Source organism: Schistocerca gregaria, chromosome 5 (genome assembly GCF_023897955.1).
Source record: "Schistocerca gregaria isolate iqSchGreg1 chromosome 5, iqSchGreg1.2, whole genome shotgun sequence".
Taxonomy (NCBI): Eukaryota; Metazoa; Arthropoda; class Insecta; order Orthoptera; family Acrididae; genus Schistocerca; species Schistocerca gregaria.
This window is the reverse complement of record NC_064924.1, coordinates 618,282,448-618,305,456: the sequence shown is the minus strand read 5'-3', so window position 1 is coordinate 618,305,456 and position 23,009 is coordinate 618,282,448. Positions and strand designations below refer to the sequence as shown.

Below are 23,009 nucleotides of genomic sequence, written 5' to 3'. Positions count from 1 at the left end.
AGTCGCCACATTAGCCCCCACCCCCCCACCCGCCCCTAGAGTGTGGAGCACAAACATACATATTGGGGCATACATGTAAAGGGAACACCCAGGGGGGAGGGAGAGGGTGTTTAATCAGAAACCATACCTTACATTACATTACATTAGTAATTGAAGTCTTCGAGCCAGCGAGGGGGGCGGATGGTCCTGCCTGACCGGGTGAATCCTTGTACAGCAGTTGAAGGATCTGGGGAGGGGATAGTGGGTTGTGAGGGGCCAGGATAGCGGATCTGAATGCCTGTGGCGGTACGTAGGACTTTGACCGTTGATGGGTCAGTACCAACAGGCAAGGGGACAGACTGGAGGAGATGAATGTGTGTTAAGTTGTCACTGGGGAAGCTGGCTTGTTCGTAGAAGATGTACACATTATCCGGCTGCATAACAAAAAACACATTAGAGCTGCAAATAAAATCTGTGTTGACATTCACTACCACTTCCTTATACGGGCTGACAGAATCTCCACACGAGTCGTCATCGGTGACATCACACGCTCTGAGGCTGGTCCCTGATACATCACTGAATCCTAACAGGGGAGAGGCGAGGGGCTGCCTGTAGGAGGGTAAGTCATCACACGCATCACTCTGCATAGGAATGTCACACACACCTGTAGCACTGTCACACGACTGGGAGTGGGGAACGTCACACGTGTGGGAATGGGCGTCGCTCATCCGTGGACTATCGGTAGATGCCTCATGCGAGGTGGGTGCAGCAGGGGATGGGGTCTGACTGGGTGGGGTATCGGGCAGTTCTCCCAGAGACCATGCAGGTTTGAGGGGGCAGACGGATAGCGTTTGAGGCGTGCCGTTAATGAGCACTTCGAACGTGTTGGTACGCCGTGATATGACTCTGTGCGGGCCCGTATATGGAGGTCTGAGTGCCGGTCGGACGGTGTCATCACGCACCATGACATGAGTGCATGACGCCAAGTCCTTATGCAGAAATACAGGAAGGGGTGTGTGTGGTGGAGAAGGAGAGGATGCGCCAAGGTCCTCTTTGTACGCGGCCCGAACGCCTAACATTACCCATGGTAAGGCATCGGCCCACTCACCTCCGTGGCACATCAGCGAAGCTTTAAGCGTTCGGTGCCAGCGTTCCACAAGCCCATTGCTCTGGGGGTGGTATGCTGTAGTCCTAAATCGTTTCACCCCACACAGTTGACAAAGCTGTCGGAAGAGGGCAGAGTCGAACTGGCGGCCCTGGTCAGTGGTGACAGAGACTGGGCAGCCGAAGCGCGAGATCCACATTAACAACAGGGCTCGGGCCACTGCATCGGCTGTGATAGTAGTGAGAGGAATTACCTCTACCCAGCGGGTAAACCTGTCAATTGCGGACAGTATGTAACGGAAGTGGCCTGAGGGGGGTAAGGGCCCGACGATATCGATGTATATGTGCTGGAATCTTCTTTTTGCCACATCGAACATACCCATGGGGGGATGTGCATGATGTCCTACTTTTGCGCGCTGACAAGCCACACATGCTCGTGCACAACTGCGACACTGTTTTATCACCCCGGGCCAAACAAAACATTCAGATACCAGACGTGCGGAGGCGCGAATGCCAGGTTGTGCCAAGTCGTGGATACTATTAAATATGTCCCGGCGGAGAGGTGCAGGAATCACCGGGTGTATGCGTCCTGTTGAAATGTCGTACCAGATGGGTGATGAAAATCCAGGAAGTGTCCGTAACTCTAGTTTGAGTCCTGTTTTGATATCGGAACGCAATGCTGCGAGTCCAGTATCCTCTGTCTGCAATTTAGGGAGTTCACTGAGGTCCAGTTGTGAAGATAAAACCAACACAAAAGACAGAAAATCAGCGACAACACTGTCTGCATCTCTGACGTAACATATGTCATTCATAAACTGACATATAACGTCCATATGCCTAAAACGTCTCGGGGATGAGTCCTTACCTGGGTTACGGAAAGCATAAACCAATGGCTCGTGGTCGGTAAATATCACGATATGGCGACCTTCGATATCGTCTTGGAAATATCTGATAGCAGCGTAAATAGCAAACAGTTCCCAGTCAAAGGTTGACCATTTACGTTGGGAAGCGGTCAGTTTGTGGGAGAAAAATATGAGCGGCTGTACAACAGAACCCACGGATTGCTGAATTACTGCCCCCACTGCTGTATCACTTGTGTCTGTAGTAAGCGAGATGGGAGCATCAGGAATGGGGTGAGCAAGCGTAACAGCCGTCTGTAAGGCTGACTTTAGATTATCAAATGCGCGACGCATATCTGGAGTCCACGTGACCGCCCGAGACCCTGATGTGTTTTTTCCTGCGAGGGCATCCGTCAGTGGGGCTTGTATGTCGGCAGCGCGGGGAATATGTTTACGGTAGTAATTTACCGTTCCAAGGAAGCGGCGGAGGCTCTGAAAATCTTTGGGCAAAGGCACCGTACTAATGGCCTCCACCCGTTCAGTTAGGGGGCGGATGCCGTCGCCAGAAACTCTGTGGCCCAGAAAAGTGACACTGGTGCGGCGGAGTTGTGACTTAGTATTGTTCACTGCGATACCGTTTGCTTTTAATAGTTGGAACACTGTATTTAAATGTTGTTCATGTTCCTCGAGGGAGGAAGAAAAAATTAACAAGTCGTCCAGGTACGCATATGCAAAGTCCAGTTTTCCAACCAGAGAGTCGATGAACCGTTGCCACGTCTGTGCAGCATTTTTAAGGCCGAATGGCATAAACAAATACTCGAACAACCCGAACGGGGTGATGATAGCGGTCTTTTCAACGTCCTCAGGTGCCATTGGCAGTTGGTGGTACGCCTTATGACAATCGACTACACTGAAAATTTGTGCCCCATGCAGCTGGGAAGCAAAGTCTTGAATATTTGGGACGGGATAATTATCTAAAATTGTTCTGGCATTAAGCGCCCGATAGTCACCGCAGAGGCGGAAAGTGTCATCTTTCTTGGGCACCAAATGAATGGGTGACGACCAACAACTAGAAGAAGGGCGGATAGTCTTATTATCTAAAAGTTCCTGAACAATAGCTTTAGCGTGTTTAAGTTTTTCCGGATTTAAACGCCTAGCCTTTGCACGTACCGGTGGGCCTTCTGTGGTATTTATTCTGTGGACAGTACCGTTATTGATCGCGAACACCAATGGGGATGCTGGACCAGCACCCGTTGCACTGTGACTAACCTGTAATGCACACGTGTGTGTGTCCAAGGCCGGCAGTTCAGCAGCAGTGGCGGTGATCCACTGGTAGTCCTTGTCGAAGAGCTCGGTGGGGTACCTGGTAACGTCGCGGGTACAGCTTCCGTCCGGCAGTAGAAATGTCACGCGGCGTCGGCTGCAGGTGCGAGGAAATGGTGCGGGGGTTGGGGGCGTGGCCGTGTGCGACAGCTGGGCGGTCTGCTTACGCGCGTCCGCGAGCTTGGCTTGCACAGCGGCGATGCGTAAGCGGAAGTCCCCATTGCTGTCCCGAACTTCGTCATTGTGTGATCTAAGAGAAAGCACTGCAACAGCAGTTTCTGCTACCTCACACAGCAGAATGGCGCTTTCGGATGAGAGGGCTAAGATATCTGAACCGGTGGTACGGTCTCCCGAGTTAAAGGTTAGTGTACCTTATTGTAGGTTGGGTGACAGTGCGTGGGCTAAGAGAAAATCTACCCCAAGCACGGGTTCATCCACATCCGCGATAACGAAAGTCCACTGTAAGGACGTATTAATGTCCTGCAGTTTAAGGCTTAAATTCGTTATTCCATGAGAGAGGATCAGGGAATTATTGGCGGCTCGAAGCGGGGGGCAAGACTGAAGCTCGAATTTAACACCTGCGGACAAGGGTATCACTCTAACCTCGGCCCCCGTGTCGACTAGAAATGAAAGGCAAGACACTGCATCTTTCACGTACAAGCGTCCTGGCGCGTGAGGAGAAGAAGTATTTAGTGATAGGCGTCTGTGCGGTGCAACGCGGCCCGTAGCGCCTGAATTGGGTCGCATTATTAGTTTGGGAACGCGCATGGAGAACGACATTTCTTAGCCGCATCGCCAAAGCGGGAGTGGAAATAACACCAAGCAGGGCGGCGCGTGGCGTCGCCCGTCGCGCTGGTTGAGGTCGAAGCGGCAGTGGAGGGGGACTTGTTTGTAGTTCCCTCCGATGGCGGCGCTGCAGTAGTGCTGGTAGGAGAGGAGTTACTGCGGCGGTTGCCAGGCGGCGTTGGCTCCGCGCGCATGCGTGGAGCGAGTCGTGCGCACTCTGTACTGCAGGATGGGAACTGCCGCGCAGGTGTGCCAACCCCTGAGGCCTGAGGGCACCCTGGGGGGGTAAGCGGGGGGGGGGGGGGGGGGGGCAGAATGTTGTAAACCTGGTCTGCGATCTTCAGTTTGGCATCTAGTGGGGCCGAAGTTACATGTAGAAGGTGAAGTTGAACTTGCGGGGGAAGTTTCAGCAACTAGATGGTCCAAAGTGTAATGTCCGGCATGTGATGCGTGTCAATCATAGCGCGGAGATGACGCCAGAGTTGCGACGGGGACCTGGATCCCAGCGATTCCTGACTGATGAGGCGGATAACTTCCTCTGTCGATGTGGATAGTCGCTCGAGGATGGTGCGTCGGGCGAACGCATATTTGTCCGTAGCGGGGGGCGAAGCCACAATGTCGCAGATCAGATCCAGTTCGTCATGGAGGTGACACAGTAAGCATAGGAACTTTGAATTGTCGTCGGCGACGCCGTGTAGCTGCAGGACGTGGTCGACCAAGGCAAACCATGTGCGTGGGTGATCCTTGCGGCCAACGGGTGGGAAAGTCTTGACATAAATGTTTATCAGAAACTGTCTCTCCCTGTCCATAGTTCTGCAACGTAATTGTCTCGGGTGCAGTAGCGGTGCACCAGCTTCTGCCACTGTCAGTTGCACGCGGCACGGTAGGCACGGCTGGCTCGACCTTGGTCGAGAAATCAACGAATCGAGCGGTCGACGGAGTAACGCCCACGGGCGTAGAATGGACCGGCGCGGTAGGGTCGACCGTAGTCGACCGATGTGCGGCGAACGACGGAATACAGTTTCCGGGCCCCTCCCCTACAGGTGCATTAAAATAGTTAAAATCACCTAATGTTTGTGGAACACACGCGGCAGGAACGGCGTGTGCCGTCGGAAACACTCGTAAAGCGGACGCTGGTGGTGTAGGGGGGGTTGGTGCAAAATCCGGAGTTCCGGCAGAAATATGAACTCTCCTGTCTTGAGCGTCCGGCTCGATTTGTACAGTCACTGATTCGGGTGGAAAATTCACACTTGCACTTGGGAAACCTGTAAACATAGTCACTGGGGTTTGAGCACATTGTGTCGGCTGTTGAGCACTCGGAACACGTGGAAAGTTCATATTGGACATAATACGTTCATATTCAAAGTTTTGTGCGCGGAAAACGTTCTGATGGTACGGAACACTGTCACACGACGGCTGACTCATGTACAGTAACGGAAAGTTATTGTTCGTACCTGATGACGGCACACGTGGCTGTGGAATTGTATAAACACTGTCCTGTTGAGTACAGCTGGTCGATGTGTTCGGAAACTGTGTAGAACTATTGCGGACGCCCGGTGGATAATTGTAAAACCATGCCGAAGCGTCCGTTGGAACACTTAGTTGGCACGTGTTCGGTGTAGCAGGCGGCAAGCGATCCATTGTGTACTGCTCGACGGTATAAGATTTCGTTGTAGCACTCGTGAACAAAATTCGGGGTCACCAGTATGGGTTTAGCGTTGTAGGGTTGCCGAATCCAATGATGCACGCTACACCACGTGTAATAAACACTATTTTTATTTCTCGTAAGCACACATATACAGATGTTTACATTCTGAATTCTCGGTACACGTCCGTACACTTTCGCGCGCGACCACAGACTGGGGCAAAGAGCTTGCCAAAAACAAAGATATTACACGCGACTTGGTCGATAGTCGCCACATTAGGCCCCCCCCCCCCCCCCCCCCCCCTAGAGTGTGGAGCACAAACATAAATATTGGGGCATACATCTATAGGGAACACCCAGGGGGGAGGGAGAGGGTGTTTAATCAGAAACCATACCTTACATTATATATATATATATATATATATATATATATATATATATATATATATATATATATATATATATATATATATATATATAACACTGAAGAAGAGAAAGTGTTTAGATGACAGATGTAAGTGATAGCTAACACAAGGGACAAAACAATGAAGAATGTGGACCATATAGGTGATCTAACTAATTAATGGAAAATCTCATATAAAGATGTGAAACAATTACTAACAAAGAGATAGAGGGGCTGGCCAGTACTTACCTCAGCTCAGTACAGCCGATAGAAACACAAAAAAGCTGGCACAGTACCTTTGGTTTGAAGCTGGCACAGTACCTACAGTAGAATATCTTTGGCTTCCCTCTGACAACCATGCCTCTATCCTTGCTACCTTCCCTGTTTTCCTTTCCCTGTTGCTTCATAACCTGGGCTGTGAGTAACTAAATCCACTTTCCCTTCTTCCCTTTCTTTCCCCCCTCTCCTCCCTGATGAAGGAACATTTATTCCGAAAGCTAGGAACTTAAATTTTCTGTTGTTTTTTGTGTTTCTATCTCTTTGTTAGTAATTGTTTCACATCTTTATATGAGATTTTCCATTAATTAGTTAATAAATGAATGTGTGCTAAGTAATCCAGCATTGTGATCCTTTCATGAACAGAATCATTAACCACATGCAAAGAAAGTGTTGCTGAACTGGAGAGTTCAAAAAGATCTATAATACACTCCTGGAAATGGAAAAAAGAACACATTGACACCGGTGTGTCAGACCCACCATACTTGCTCCAGACACTGCGAGAGGGCTGTACAAGCAATGATCACATGCACGGCACAGTGGACACACCAGGAACCGCGGTGTTGGCCGTTGAATGGCGCTAGCTGCGCAGCATTTGTGCACCGCCGCCGTCAGTGTCAGCCAGTTTGCCATGGCATACGGAGCTCCATCGCAGTCTTTAACACTGGTAGCATGCCTCGACAGCGTGGACGTGAACCGTATGTGCAGTTGACGGACTTTGAGCGAGGGCGTATAGTGGGCATGCGGGAGGCCGGGTGGACGTACCGCCGAATTGCTCAACACGTGGGGCGTGAGGTCTCCACAGTACATCGATGTTGTCGCCAGTGGTCGGCGGAAGGTGCACGTGCCCGGCGACCTGGGACCGGACCGCAGCGACGCACGGATGCACGCCAAGACCGTAGGATCCTACGCAGTGCCGTAGGGGACAGCACCGCCACTTCCCAGCAAATTAAGGACACTGTTGCTCCTGGGGTATCGGCGAGGACCATTCACAACCATCTCCATGAAGCTGGGCTACGGTCCCGCACGCCGTTAGGCCATCTTCTGCTCACGCCCCAACATCGTGCAGCCCACCTCCAGTGGTGTCGCGACAGGCGTGAATGGAGGGACGAATGGAGACGTGTCGTCTTCAGCAATGAGAGTCGCTTCTGCCTTGGTGCCAATGATGGTCGTATGTGTGTTTGGCTCCGTGCAGGTGAGCGCCACAATCAGGACTGCATACAACCGAGGCACACAGGGCCAACACCCGGCATCATGGTGTGGGGAGCGATCTCCTACACTGGCCGTACATCTCTGGTGATCGTCGAGGGGACACTGAATAGTGCACGCTACATCCAAACCGTCATCGAACGCATCGTTCTACCATTCCTAGACCGGCAAGGTAACTTGCTGTTCCAACAGGACAATGCACGTCCGCATGTATCCCGTGCCACCCAACGTGCTCTAGAAGGTGTAAGTCAACTACCCTGGCCAGCAAGATCTCCGGATCTGTCCCCCATTGAGCATGTTTGGGACTGGATGAAGCGTCGTCTCACGCGGTCTGCACGTCCAGTACGAACGCTGGTCCAACTGAGGCGCCAGGTGGAAATGGCATGGCAAGCTGTTCTACAGGACTACATCCAGCATCTCTACGATCGTCTCCATAGGAGAATAGCAGCCTGCATTGCTGCGAAAGGTGGATATACACTGTACTAGTGCCGACATTGTGCATGCTCTGTTGCCTGTGTCTATGTGCCTGTGGTTCTGTCAGTGTGATCATGTGATGTATCTGACCCCAGGAATGTGTCAATAAAGTTTCCCCTTCCTGGGACAATGAATTCACGGTGTTCTTATTTCAATTTCCAGGAGTGTACATAATTTCCAATTCAACTTCTGATCAAAACATACTATCAAGAATGTTTAACATTCATTTTTATATATTTCATTTCCCCTGTGCTTCACTGTTATTAATGACGATACATTCAGTCTTGTATAGAACTGAACAAACTGTTCTTTTAAGTTTGGTGATGGACCAGTTATTACGGGGTGTTTCAAAAATGACCGGTACATTTGAAATGGCAATAAAAACTAAACGAGCAGCGATAGAAATACACCATTTGTTGCAATATGCTTGGGACAACAGTACATTTTCAGGCGGACAAACTTTCGAAATTACAGTAATTACAATTTTCAACAACAGATGGCGCTGCAAGTGATGTGAAAGATATAGAAGACAACGCAGTCTGTGGGTGCGCCATTCTGTACGTCGTCTTTCTGCTGTAAGCGTGTGCTGTTCACAATGTGCAAGTGTGCTGTGGACAACATGGTTTATTCCTTAGAACAGAGGATTTTTCTTGTGTTGGAATTCCACCGCCTAGAACACAGTGTTGTTGCAACAAGACGAAGTTTTCAACGCAGGTTTAATGTAACCAAAGGACCGAAAAGCGATACAATAAAGGATCTGTTTGAAAAATTTCAACGGACTGGGAACGTGACGGATGAACGTACTGGAAAGGTAGGGCGACCGCGTACAGCAACCACAGAGGGCAACGCGCAGCTAGTGCAGCAGGTGATCCAACAGCGGCCTCGGGTTTCCGTTCGCCGCGTTGCAGCTGCGGTCCAAATGACGCCAACGTCCAAGTATCGTCTCATGCGCCAGAGTTTACACCTCTGTCCATACAAAATTCAAACGCGGCAACCCCTCAACGCCGCTACCATTGTTGCACGAGAGACATTCGCTAACAATATAGTGCACAGGATTGATGACGGCGATATGCATGTGGGCAGCATTTGGTTTACTGCCGAAGCTTATTTTTACCTGGACGGCTTCGTCAATAAACAGAACTGGCACATATGGGGAACCGAAAAGCCCCATGTTGCAGTCCCATCGTCCCTGCATCCTCAAAAAGTACTGGTCTGGGCCGCCATTTCTTCCAAAGGAATCATTGGCCCATTATTCAGATCCGAAACGATTACTGCATCATGCTATCTGGACATTCTTCGTGAATTTGTGGCGGTACAAACTGCCTTAGACGACACTGCGAACACCTCGTGGTTTATGCAAGATGGTGCCCGGCCACGTCGCACGGCCGACGTCTTTAATTTCCTGAATGAATATTTCGATGATCGTGTGATTGCTTTGGGCTATCCAAAACATACAGGAGGCGGCGTGGATTGGCCTCCCTATTTGCCAGACATGAACCCCTGTGACTTCTTTCTGTGGGGACACTTGAAAGACCAGGTGTGCCGCCAGAATCCAGAAACAGTTGAACAGCTGAAGCACTACATCTCATCTGCATGTGAAGCCATTCTGCCAGACACGTCGTCAAAGGTTTCGGGTAGTTTCATTCAGAGACTACGCCATATTATTGCTACGCATGGTGGATATGTGGAATATATCGTACTATAGAGTTTTCCAGACCGCAGCGCCATCTGTTGTTGACAATTGTAACTACTGTAATTTCAAAAGTTTGTCTGCCTGAAAATGTACTGTTGTCCCAAGCATATTGCAACAAACAGTGTATTTCTATCGCTCCTCGTTTAGTTTTTATTGCCGTTTCAAATATACCGGTCATTTTTGAAACACCCTTTATGAATTAATGAGTACTTTACCAAATCTTTCATTTATTTTTCTTTCTATTTTTATATCTCTTGTCTTGTATAGAATTGAAGAACTGTTCCTTTAAGTGAAGTAATAAACAAGTTACCATGAATGAATTGGTATTTTACCAAATCTTTCATTTATTATTTTTTCTATATGTTATATCTCTTGAGCATGATTATGATGCTTATGTCATCAGCGAAAGAACTATACATGCTTTACAGTGTAAGACTGAAGGCCATTCACGCATAGCAAAAACAAGCAGTCCCAGTACTGAATCTGTGCAGGGACGGAAATAATTACCACCTCTCAGTAAAATAATCTGCAGTCGTGTGTGAGAGTTGCGTTTGGGAGTGTGTGTGTGTGTGTGTGTGTGTGTGTGTGTGTGTGTGTGTGTGTGTGTGTGTCTATTGTTGACAAAGGCCTTAATGGCTGAAGGCTATAATTGCATGAATCTCTTTGTTGTGTCTACCTGCGACTCAGCATCTCCACTTTATGGTGAGTAGCAACTTTCCTTCTCTAATATTGTTACACATTTATTTATTTATTTATTCATCCTTATACCATTCAGTACAACAGTGTCTTACATGCCAGACAAAAACCACATGAGCTAACTAACATGACCCTTCCTTTTTTTATAAGTTAAATATTAAGTGAATCACTTGTGCATTGTACCTTGAAAAATCAGAAACTTTAAATTTCTCCAGTTGCGATTAGCACACTCAAAGGTCTTATGAAACTAACTTACAAAAAAAGTGATAACTGAATATAATAGGTGATATTCAAGGATGTTAAAAAGGTAAGTGAACATTAAGAGTATGAAATGAAAAGTTACTAGAAAGAAAACATGAAGAAAGAAATCTAAGGAAAATCTTAAGCAGAAGAAAGGATGGTTAATGGCACATATAGAGGTATGAAACTGAATGATCATATAGACTCAGACAGAGGTAAGATAGTTGGCAGACTTCAGCTTGTCAGCAGGATACTGGGAAGATGCAGTCAGACTACAAAGAAGACTGCAAACAAATCGTGTATCTGTCCCGTCATAGAATATTACTCAAGTGTGTGGACCTAATACCAAAAAGAACTAACAGGGGATATTGAATGTATACAGAGAAGGGCAGCATATGTGGTCACATACTTTTATGACTCCTGAGTGTCACAGAAAATTTTGAAAAACCGGAACTGGAAGACATTAAAAAGATAGATGCCAATTGTCTCACTAAAAGCTAGTTACAAAGCTTCAAGATTAGATGTACTTTCATTCCAATTGATCCATAGCAAGAAAAACCTCCAGGATGTAGAATGTGTCAGAAAACAATAAAACACAACAAATATTTATAAAAAAAGAGATCTGCTAATGTGCCATCCACAGATCCCAAGTGAAATTTTCATTTAAAAGGTATTAACACATGTCACAAAATAAGTAAGTATACAATGCACATAGGTGCATATGATAATTAATTCTCAGGCTATTGTAACAACACATCATCAGATAGAGAAATCATTTTCAATACTTAAGAACAGTGATTGCATTACTGCACTGAAGTTGTACACAAGTCAGATCGCATGTAATACTTGTATTCCTTGATGTTATTAACATATACACATCAGTTGGTTCTGCTAAGAAACTCACCAGTGGAGTAAAGTGTTTCCTGAAGGCTCCTATCAAGCTGACATTATTAGTATTTAAACTTTTCACGACTGTGAGCAAATTATTGCAAATGTGTGTTCCTGATTATTGGACTCATTTCGGGACCAAAATAAGTGACTCAAAATCTTCGTAAAAATTACTCTTATTTCTGGTATGGATTCCAAGAATTGAGATGTTGGTTTGGAAAAGAGAGATAATTTAAATTACAAATTTCATTAAGGAATAAATATATTGGGAAGCAGTACTTCATGTTTCCATTTCTTTAAAGATGTCTCTGCACTATGTCCAAGAGTTCGCACCACAATAATTTGTATTACATATTTTTTCAGACAATAACTTTAGTTTGGCTTTAATAAGTTACCTAAAAAGAGTCCTGTGTGACATTATCAAATGAAAGTATGCAAAATAGGCTGGATTTTTTATTTTTATATCACCTTTATCTGACAACATTTGTATTCTCAGTGGAGATCAGTTCAGGTGCTCCAGCAATTCTGTGGCATGCTCCTCCCGGTTGATTTATTACCAAGTTGTAATATCAAAAATTTTACACTCTCAACTTATTCTATCTGTTTGTTTTTTAGGCATAAAAGGATGACTTTTTACTACAACTCTAGGTATTGATCAATGAGAGGATATGGAACAAAAAAGATCTAATGAACTAATGTCCAGAAATACTAGAGATCCTTTACACTCTTTATTCAACCATACATTGTTACAGAGACTGCTTTCTAATATGTGATGTACCATGCAGCCACAGTTACAGTATGTATTGAATGTACTGACACCTGTATGTGTATGTGTCGTAGCATGTTCTGTCTCACAAGTTCATATCGGTCATGCTGCATCTGAACAGTGTCAAAGGCAGCATGAATATGCTGCTCCAGTGTCTCTGCATTTGTAATGGGCTCTGCATACATGATACTTCTGAGAAGGCCCCATAACCAATAATTGCACAGGTTGATATCCAGTGAATGAGCAGGCCATGCAACTAGAGCCCCTCGTCTGACTCATCAATCAGGGAAGAGATGACTGAGATGCATCCAGACATTAATGGCACCATCATGTAGCAGCCACATAACCCCCCGAATCATCAATTACCTTCCTCCAGCGAGGAAGCAAGGTCACTCACAAGAAATGCCAATAGTTCCGGTCTCTTAGACAACACGGAAGGAAGAGTGGTCTCAAAATACGTTGGTCAATTATCCCGGCCCACACATTCTGGCTCCACTGATGCTGATGATTCATTGTCACCATCCATGGATGTTCTGCATAACATCCCACAGATGACTGTAATGGAAGTTGAAGATACCACGCCACATATAGGTGGCCTCATCTGTGAATAGGATGGAGGACACAAATCCCAGAATTATACTCGCCTGGTGAAGAAACTAGTAACAAAACTGCTCCCTATGTGGCAAGTCTGTTGCTAGTAAGCCCTGAACACACTGTAAGCGATTAGAGTAGTAGCAGTTGTCATGAAGGATGTACTACACGGTCGTCTGGCTTACATGTACTGGCCAGCCAACTACCTGGTACTGACATGGTGGTCACCTTCCACAGTGTTAATCACACATTCCTCCAAGTCTAGTATCTCAATATTTCAGGTACATCCTTCATGATATCCAGCTTCCTGAAATGACCGTGTATCAGACAAATGGCAAAACACTGTAGCAAGCATTGAAAGCTGCAGTTGTTGTCAGTGGGTATAGGATCCCCCTGCCCACCACTCTTTGCCATTTGCCTTTCCATAAGGAAACACCACGTCAGCTAGCTCTAAATTCAAATACAGAACCATTGTGTACAATGACATAACAAAACAATTGATGCCACACTGTCACCACAATCATTGTTTTTAATTTTTTATTACATTGCTCAGTTAACCACCACCTGACCATCAGTAACAATTAACTATTAATTTTACCGGTAATTCCCGGCAGTCACGTGACTTGGCCAAAGCTGACAGGTGTATCCGCACCTGCAGTTGATCCGATTGATGCATCCTCATTTTTCTTCCTTTGTCCTCCTTTTTGAAACTGTTTATCCTCCTTTTTAAACAATTGCATCTGGTCACCCGAATCCTTTGCCTTCTGTCAGAGATACAGGATTTTTAACAATTCTGCAGGACAGTAATATTCTAATTTACGCAACAGAATACTGTGATTTACATAGTCAAATGCCTCTGACAGATCACAAAATTTACCAGTAGTTTGTAATTTATTGTCCAGTGAATTGAGTACATTCTTCTTATATATGTAGATAGCCATCTCAATATCAGAACCCTGTAGAAATCCAAATGGAGATTCTGACAATATATTATTTGTTGTCAGATGTTAAACAAACATGTGGTGTATTATCTTTCCTGTAATTAATGAGAATACTGGCAAAAGTTTAACTGAATGGAAAATTTTTGGTATTTCTTTATCTCCTTTCTTAAGCAAAGGTTTAACTTCAGCATATCACAAATCACTTAATGTGTTACTAAACTCAGAAGCACACTCTTTAATTAACTTTGTTGTTATATTATCATAATCACTAGAATTTTTTGTTTTTACAGATTTTTTGGCTGACATTACTACTACTGCAGGGTGTATATGTGGACAAGGGAATAAAATTCCCGGATTTCCCGGTTAAAAATACACTTTCTCCCGGGTGAAAATACGCCTTATCCATGTTAAGTGACAGTATACTCTTCCTCGGCACTGTAAAACTCATCAATCCTTTGTATGATTATGGTTTTATATACCGATGTAAAATTTCCCGGTACTTTAGAAAACGAAACTCAGGGGGGACAACCACGTTCTAAAAGACCTTTGATGTGCAACAACATGTACGCTGCATATTTTCGTATTACGAAGGTATAAATTTGAATTCCACCAAATACCACATCTCACTTTCTGAAGCATTGAAATCGAGATTGCTATGTCCATTTGTAAGCCAGCTACGATGACACAAGAAGCCCATATGTTCGTTCGTACATGTAAAATATTAAAAGACCTTACATTATGTCATAAAAGAAACAAGACAAAAGAGGATACTTCAAGAGCGTTGGAATTTCGTGAACCGTACCAAAATGCACAATTCACCTTAAAATGCACATTCGTATGTAAATTTTCTTGGAGTACTAGTACTGTATTATCTCATATTTGGTTCTTTATTATCGCACAATGCCATACGTGCACTTCAAATGGAGTGAACAGTTGAGACTAGCCAATAGTATGAAATTAAACACTTCGTTTCAAATAAATTGACTGCCTCAGCAGAAAAAAATTAATAAAAGCCTAATCTCATTAGCAAACCGGTAAAAATAACTTCATTGTTCTGTAAGACGATTAATGCTTGTCTGTCAGAAAGTGGAAATAAAATCTGAAACTAATGGCATATTTTAGCCTTCCATAACTGGGTGAATGTAATTTAATTCATTTGATAGCTCCTGGCCACAAAAATCCGTTTTGTTATTATTTAACGTGAGAGCAATAAACGAAGAGGAAACAACAAAATCACTGAACGTAAACACAGGTCACGTGGAGACGACCCACCTCCCCACTAAAACTCAGACTGCTCTGTGCATCAGCTCTAGATTTACTAATTTCCGAACCGGGACAATATTAAGTAGTGGCACCCAACTTCTGTAACCAGAAGCGGGAGAAGGTACTACCCATAAGCAACTCAACTGCAAATGCACAAGAGCCTGCCCGCAACTGCTCAAACAAATCTAATTTAGACAGTTGTCACGTCACGCTCACTGGAGGCAATTTGTCATTATAAAGCATCGCATAGTCTTTAGGAAGACTTTGACACTTTGCTGTTGGCAGATGCTTGTATGAACACTGTTTTGTTGTTGTATAAGGTGCATTTCCTTTGCAACTTAAGTTTTATTTTCGTTTTTTTTTTTTCTCTCGTTCATGTTTTGTTGATGCAGTATTATTCTGCAGTAGCAGAATACAGTAATATCCTTCATTAGAGTATTGGTTATTACCAGTCAAAATCACAAAAATTTAACTGAAAACTAAAACAATGAAAAATTCCCGGAATTCTAGACAATTCCCGGGTTTTTCCTGGTTTTCTCCCGGATGAAAATATTCATGGGTTTTTCCCTGATCTCCCGGTTGTCCCGGGTCATATACACCCTGTACTGGCGTAGTGAAGGCATATTCATATTACTGAAGTTACCTGTAATGGCTGGTCTGTTATTTCCATGGAAGCATCTACTGAACCCCGCAACAACATATTTTCAATAACAGTTATAAAATGCTCATTAAAATGTTTATTCTATTCCTTCACTAAATCCCATATTGTCTTTATTATGTTATCTGATGGGATTGTCTCTGTTAGTAATGCATTTGCTTTGCTGTCACTACTATTTTCTTTAATGTTTTGCAGCTTATTTTGTAATGAACTGTAGCATCAACATTAGAGCTGTTTGAGACTGACTGATAAAGAGTTTCCTTTTTGAGACAAACTGCCTGTTGGCTTTTGTCTCGGGTTCTTTGGCCAACATTCGTCTGAGGATTTTTCTGATATGTTGCCAGCATGAGTGGCTGGATCATCAAAGTTTCACCCTCCATTGCTGGTGGTAGACTTAGCCGAGTTCACGTCCGCATACTGTATGTACATGGCACGCCAATGTTCAAGGGTTTTTCCGTGGTCATTTCAGGTGTGGTTCTCCTCTTTCTACCCACAACAGACACCTGATACAGCATGGGGAGCCAGAATCAATTTATCTTGAGGCTTTCTTCTTTCTTGTTAAAGCTATTCTTGTGTTTGTGTATTTTTATAACTTCTCAACAAGCGGGTGTGACAGCTCTTCTCCACAGCCAGAACTTACGTGTCGGCAAATTTTACTATGTGGTTGGTCTCACACAGCACATGCTCTACCACGGCCGATTTCTCAACCTGCCCCAACTTACAATGTCATGTATGTTCTGTGATCCTGGTGCTGATTAATTGCACTGTCATTCCAACATAGGCTTTTCCACATGTGCGTGGTATGTGATATATTACTGACATTGCAATTGGATCCATTTTATCCTTTGCCAATGTGAGACCTTCTTTGTCCATTTATAAACAGTCTTTACACCATGTTTGTGCAATATACAGCCAATTCTGTCTGTCACTCTGGGAGTGTATGGCGTACCGTTTTCTGATGTATCACTTCACCAAGTGTTTGGCTCAGTTATACCTCTAACATAACTTGTGGAGTACCTGTTGCTTCTCAGAACACTTTCCAGATGTTGCATTTCACATTTGAGGTGCGGCAGCTCACATATTTGACTTGCTCGCATTATGAGTGTATAGAACATGTCTCTTTTCTGGATCAGGTGATGATCTGATAGCTTGTGTAGCTATTGGTCCTTGTGTGTCAGTTTTCTATCCACCTGTGTCTTGGGTTTTCACTATCCTTGTGACCAGCACATCTGGAAATGATAGTTTTTTTGTCCTTTTCTACTTCCATAGTAAATTTTATGTTGGCATGGAGGCTGTTCAGGTGTCTTAGGAAGTCACTCAGCTGTTCCTCGCCATGGCTCCAAACAACAAAGGTATCATCAATGTATATTTACCACATATTAGGTTTACAAGGTGCTAAGTCCAGTGCCTGTGCTTCGAAATGTTCCATGAAGAGGTGGGCCACCAATGGACTAAGAGAGCTACCCATAGTGATGCCTTCCAGCTGTTTGTAGAAGTTACCATTCCACGTGAAATAGCTTGTGGTGAGACATACTTGAAAGAGCTTTGCAAATGTCTTGTGGGAAAATGGAACCGATGCGCCCCAGAGAGTCACTGAGGGGCACTTTAATAAACAAACAAAACAACACCAAAACAATACAATTCTTCAGGCTTTCCAGGCAAGGCTTTGTCATGTTGAATAATTGGGTTTCTGCCAATTATTCGCATCTTTCCTGGATAATATTTCAATTGTGTGACTCACTGTCTTCTTCAGGTGCTGTCTGATACTGATTCTAGTATGGAATGAGTCGGTATTTATGCCTACGCTGAGCTAGGCAGTTCCCCCATGGTCCACGCTGCATCCAGCTTGCTGTCTGTAGTGTGCGCCGACCAATAGCAGCAGCTAAAGTGTTTTCTTCCAGCTGCAGCTGTTCTGAATGCTGTGCACGTACTTAGCAGTTATCTTCCTTGTCAATATTGCTGAATTAAGTTCTGTATGACATACAACCTGTGCTAGACTTTCTATCTTCCGACTTTCATCATTTAAATCCTTCTGTGATTTAGGGTGTTCTATTACTGTGGGGTGGCATGTTAGACACTCCGTCTGAAGACATCGTCTCCCAAAAGTGACTACAGTGTTATTTTCAGGCTGACAGTGTTCAAATTGCTGCTCACGACTCAGAAGAACATCCTTAGGTACTGAGTCTGTTGTCTGAAGTAACATTTCCTTTGTTAAATGTACTGGGCTGTCATCTCTAACTCCATCTTGATATTTTGTTCCTCAGGGTCTTGATGTTTCCACCTTTGCATTTTCAGAAGATAGAGTGCCGGGTTCCAAGCTGAGCTCAGCTGAAAATCAGTGTCCAGTTAATAAGATTCTCTGCAACTTTTATCTCAATAGATTCTTTAATAATGCTGTCACAGTATCTCAATGTTTGTGTTAAAATCTGGGCATCATTATATTTTATAGAATAGTTGCCTGTCTCAGTCTGGGGTGCCTTTGCTGCTCTTTGCACCTGATGTCAGTGGTCCTGGTTGTCTGCCTGATGTATGCAATACCACATTCACATGGTACGTGGTGAATGCCCAGCTTCTTGGATGCAGATCATCCTTCACGCACCCTGTCAGACGGTTAATCTTGGTGGGTGGGTGGAATATGCTTTTAATTTTATGTTCGAGGAAAAATGAAATTAAATGATCATATGGCATTTATTGGCCAGGATATCCCCTTTGCGGTTCAGCTGCCATACTGCAAGTCTTTTTAGTCACTTTGGTGACTTGTGTGTCAATGATGATGAAAATGATGATGAAGGGTACACAACACCCAGTCCCCTGACGGGAATTGAACCCAGGCCCCCTTGCATGGTAGGCAGTAATGCTACCACTGCACTATGTAGGAGGACTATGTTTGAGAAAAATTATACTGATTTTGGCAGAAATTGGCCCAACATATGGCAAATATGCAACCTTCTTGTACCTCTTCAGGAACCTCTGGTGGGGAAACAGGACACAGTGCCTTTTGAACATCTCAAGAAGCGTATCCATTTTTGTAGAACACAGATTGTAGATGTTCTGTCTCCATTGCCAAATTATCAGGATTTGACAGAGTTTGTGCGTGGTGAACCAGAGTTCTGAGTACACCACTTTTCTGTGCCAGGTGGTGGCAACTGTTGGCTTGCAGGTACAAGTCAGTGTGAGTGGGTTTTTGGTACACACTGTGACTGAAGGTACTATCTGCCTTCCTCTTCACTAATACACCTAGGAAAGGGATAGTCCATCTCCAGTTCCTTGGTGAATTTAATGTTAGGGTGATACAAGAAAGCATGGAGCTTTTCCTTCCCATGAGGCCATATGACAAAGGTGTCATTCACATACCTAAAACAGCATTTCAGTTGATCTGGAGCCGATGTAAGTGCCTCCTCCTCAAATCTTTCCATACTGAGATTGGCCACTATCAGTGAGAGAGGGCTGCCCATTGCCACCCCTTCTGTTTGCTCATAGAATTAACCCCCATAAAGGAAGTACATCGAGGTCAATATGTGCCTGAGTAAGTCCACAACAGCACCACTGAACTTTTCTCCTATCAGCTGAAGAGGGAAATGACATCTAAACTGACCATAATGTCAGAGTCTGTGATCTGTAGCTGCCTAAGGCTTTGTAGGAAATCCTCTGAGTTGCGAATGTGATGGGCACACATCTCCACATATGGCAAAAGCATCTTGTTATAATGTTGAGCAGTCAGTTAGGTGGCTGCATCAATATTGCTAATTATTGGATGCAGCGGAACCGCTTCCTTGAGCACACTAGACAGGCCATAAAGCCTGGGTGGTACTGGTGCTTTAGCCCTTAGTTGCTTATGGATCATTTCTGAATGCTGTTTGCTTTAGATGAGCCCTAGTCTTCTTGTCCACCTTGTCTGTGGGTCCCTTTCTACTGGTCTATATGCCAGGTCATCCAGAAGTTGTCACACCTTACTGTCTTAATCTGCCTTCTGTAGAACAACAGTAGCATTTACCTTATATGCTGGTAACATCACAATGCTGTCATATGGGTTTTTGAGGGCCAACCTCTCATCACCAGGTGTTTGATTTGGGCACCTTGGTTTTAGTGAGTGCCCACACGACTCTTGTTGGACTTCTTCAGCCTCACTGGCAGGAAATTTCAGGGCCACCTGCTCCACTGCACTGACAAAGGCCACAACAGGAACATTTCTGGAGATAACTGCAAAATTAATACCCTTTCTCAATACTTTTAAGGTGGTCATGTTGAATTCCTTCTCGCTCAGGTTGACAGCTGTACAAGCATTCTTGTTCTGCTGTGCCTTGTTGTTAATATGTTCAAACATGGCTAGTTGACAGGACACTGATTTCTTCCTTGTGCACTCCACTAGGGACCAGGACGTGCCATCAACTGGGTCCCAGTCTTGTCTGGTTAGATAATGTGCTTTAACAAGGGATCACATCAGCAACTCTCTGGATGTCAAATCAGTTGGTGGCACATGTCATGTACTCTCTCCCTGACCAATGCTAAGCTCGCTCAATGTTTAATTCTGTCGGCCACTCAGGAATTGATGTGATGTTTAATTCTAACAGATGCTGGAGCCATGTCCTCTTCTTGGCATCAAAGAGGAAAACAGAGAGAACTGAGCAGTCTCCCCTTCGTTTGTTGAAGCTTGTCCAGCTTTGTAATAATCCGATATATTTCCTCCCCATAGAGTCTTCTAATGTAATTCTTCAGGTTTTCCTGGCAAGGCATTGTCATGTTGCAGCTCATAGTAGCTAAATCTGTACATTGTATTAATAGCTACGCTGTGTAGTGCTATTTGTGCTAATTCAGCGAATTTAATAGACATCTTAACATATAATTGATTACACTGATGTTCTCAAAGAAAACAGTTACCCACAATTGTAATTACAGAGTCTCCTTTACATAATATTACTACTTATCATCCAGTTATGTTCTCACCATTTCACAGGTGTTATTGCTGCATGTCCTACATTCCAGTTTTCAAGTAATTTAAGAAAATTACACCTGAACAACAAAAAGAGTAGGGAAATGATGAGAGTAGTTGGAGTTTATGGAGGGGGTTGTTTGCTTGATGTTTTGGTATTAATTTCAGCCAACAGTATTACGGTGTAAACACCAACTGCACTATTGTAGCTCATGTAGCTCAGTAACATTTTCTGTCAAAAAAATAGTTTTCTCTCAGTGATCCAAAGTGAGTGCTGCTATATAACCTTTTAAAACCTTTGAAACAAGTTGGTTAACAAAAAGCTATGTCAACTTACCTCATAACTGATGTTGGTTACATTCTCATGTACAGCACTCCTCCAAAAACTGTGCTATTGCTGTAAATACATGCCTTGTGTTTTTATGAACTAATAAATCAATTACCCTTTGAAGCTATACATGTCCTTTCTTATTATTTTTCCAGCGGCGATTCCTGATGCCCTGCAAACTGAGTGCTCTAAATGTAGTGCTGTTCAGAAGAAACAAGCAGGCCGTGTCATGGCCTGGATACTTGAGAACAAGCGAAATTACTGGGATGAACTTATTGCCAAGTATGACCCAGAAGGCAACTTCCGCAAAAAATATGGTTATGATGAGGATGATGATGAAGAGAAGAAGTAATATAAATACAAGGGGTGAAAGAGGAAGGGAAACACTCCACTCCATCACAGTTTGAAGGTTCAAAAGGCATTTTGAAGTAACAGAAAATTCCTGTTCTTTTGTAACAACATTGATACTTACCATGTCAGGTGTATCAGTGCTTCTGATAAGAAGCAAGAAAGTGATGATGAATTGTGGCTAGTCTCCTGGAACTAAAAAAATCTAGTGTAATTTTGTCATGTAATGACATTCTTGGAGAGTTGTGGCAGTTATGTGATACATAATTTTTATAGCATACTATAGCTATCAGCCACAATTTGGATTTGGTTTACTTTATGGAAAAACACCATTACTAGTTCTGAATTTACACATTTATTCCCAAATGGCTTGGATCCATTTATGCTTTTATCAAAATACAACACACTACATTGTCTTTTATAAAGTGTAAATGACGAATGTATAAATTTGAAACTAGTAATAGTGCTCTTATAGTGTAAACAAAATTGAAACTGTGGCTCATTGCTGTGCTGTGTGCTGTAAATATTCTATAAGAAGGTTGTCTGATAATATAATGATGGCTCTGAATATAAAATGGTCTTTTGTGGAATATTACTGCATGACACTTACAGATCACAACACTATGCAGTTCTTTGTATTTTTTCTGTATTTACAAGATTAAAAGTTAATTAGGAATCTATGTAATTAGACATATCCCAATACAGTATATCAGTGACATAGCAAAAGAACATTCTTTGAAAAATATGATGAGGTTGTGTAAAAGCTATTTTGGTTTACAGTTAAGGGAAATGACAGTACTATGGTCATATTTGAAGAAACTAAAGATTAGCAACTAGTATCCTTATTACCCTGAAATGGAAATGCCAAGGTTCAAAGGAAAAGACCATAAATATACATAAATTTGAAAATCATGTTATTGTGGTAGTTCAGATGAAAAGAATGTATTCATGATTGGAATTTTTCTACAGTAAAAATATAAAATTCAGTTGATGTTTCTCAGCTTTACACAGTTATAATACTATCCAGAACTGAAAAATAATCTATCCAATTCCCTTACAACTAGTCTAAATCACTTGATTTACAGAGGAATTAAGTAGGTCAGGCACATATTACCATCATTTATCTATTAGAAAAGCATTTCATATTTAATACCTGTGAAGTGTTTAGATAGTTACATATTTAAAAAGAAATTAGACATTTGTTTCAATGTACTGGTACTGGTATTCTTCCTATTATCTTTTGTAACCCAGACTTTAAAAAATCCTACAAAGTTCCCTTTCAATCCAAAAGCATACACAAACTGCATCATCAGCTATCAAATCTTCACTTTCAAATATTTTGTACAGGCACCTACAGGTAAGAAACTCAACACTTTTACTTTCAGTTTTGGAGTGTTTGGTAAGTGATTTTAAAGATTTAGTGGTATTTACTGTTACAGATTAAAATAGTTTAAAATTTAATTATATGACATGACTAGGTGTTCATTACCCCTGCATTCCATTCCTCACACTGGCAGCACTTTATTAGTGCACACTGGCAGCACTTTATTAGTGCAGAGCTTACTGCTTTGCCTCTACATATACATAAATAATCCCCAAGCCACCGTGCAATCTCTGGCAGAGGGTACC

General features: G+C 43.6%; 1 protein-coding gene across 1 annotated transcript in view; it reads left to right on the top strand.

Annotated features, from left to right (window-relative positions):
* Nucleotides 1–22,366, top strand: part of LOC126272040 (ejaculatory bulb-specific protein 3-like) — a 68,790-nt gene extending 46,424 nt beyond the window's left edge. The window contains exon 3 of the mRNA XM_049974554.1: nucleotides 21,188–22,366. Within this exon, the coding sequence (XP_049830511.1) occupies nucleotides 21,188–21,384 (197 nt within the window). The 3' untranslated portion in view covers nucleotides 21,385–22,366. The remainder of the gene's footprint in view (nucleotides 1–21,187) is intronic.
* The last annotated feature ends 643 nt before the right edge of the window (nucleotides 22,367–23,009 follow it).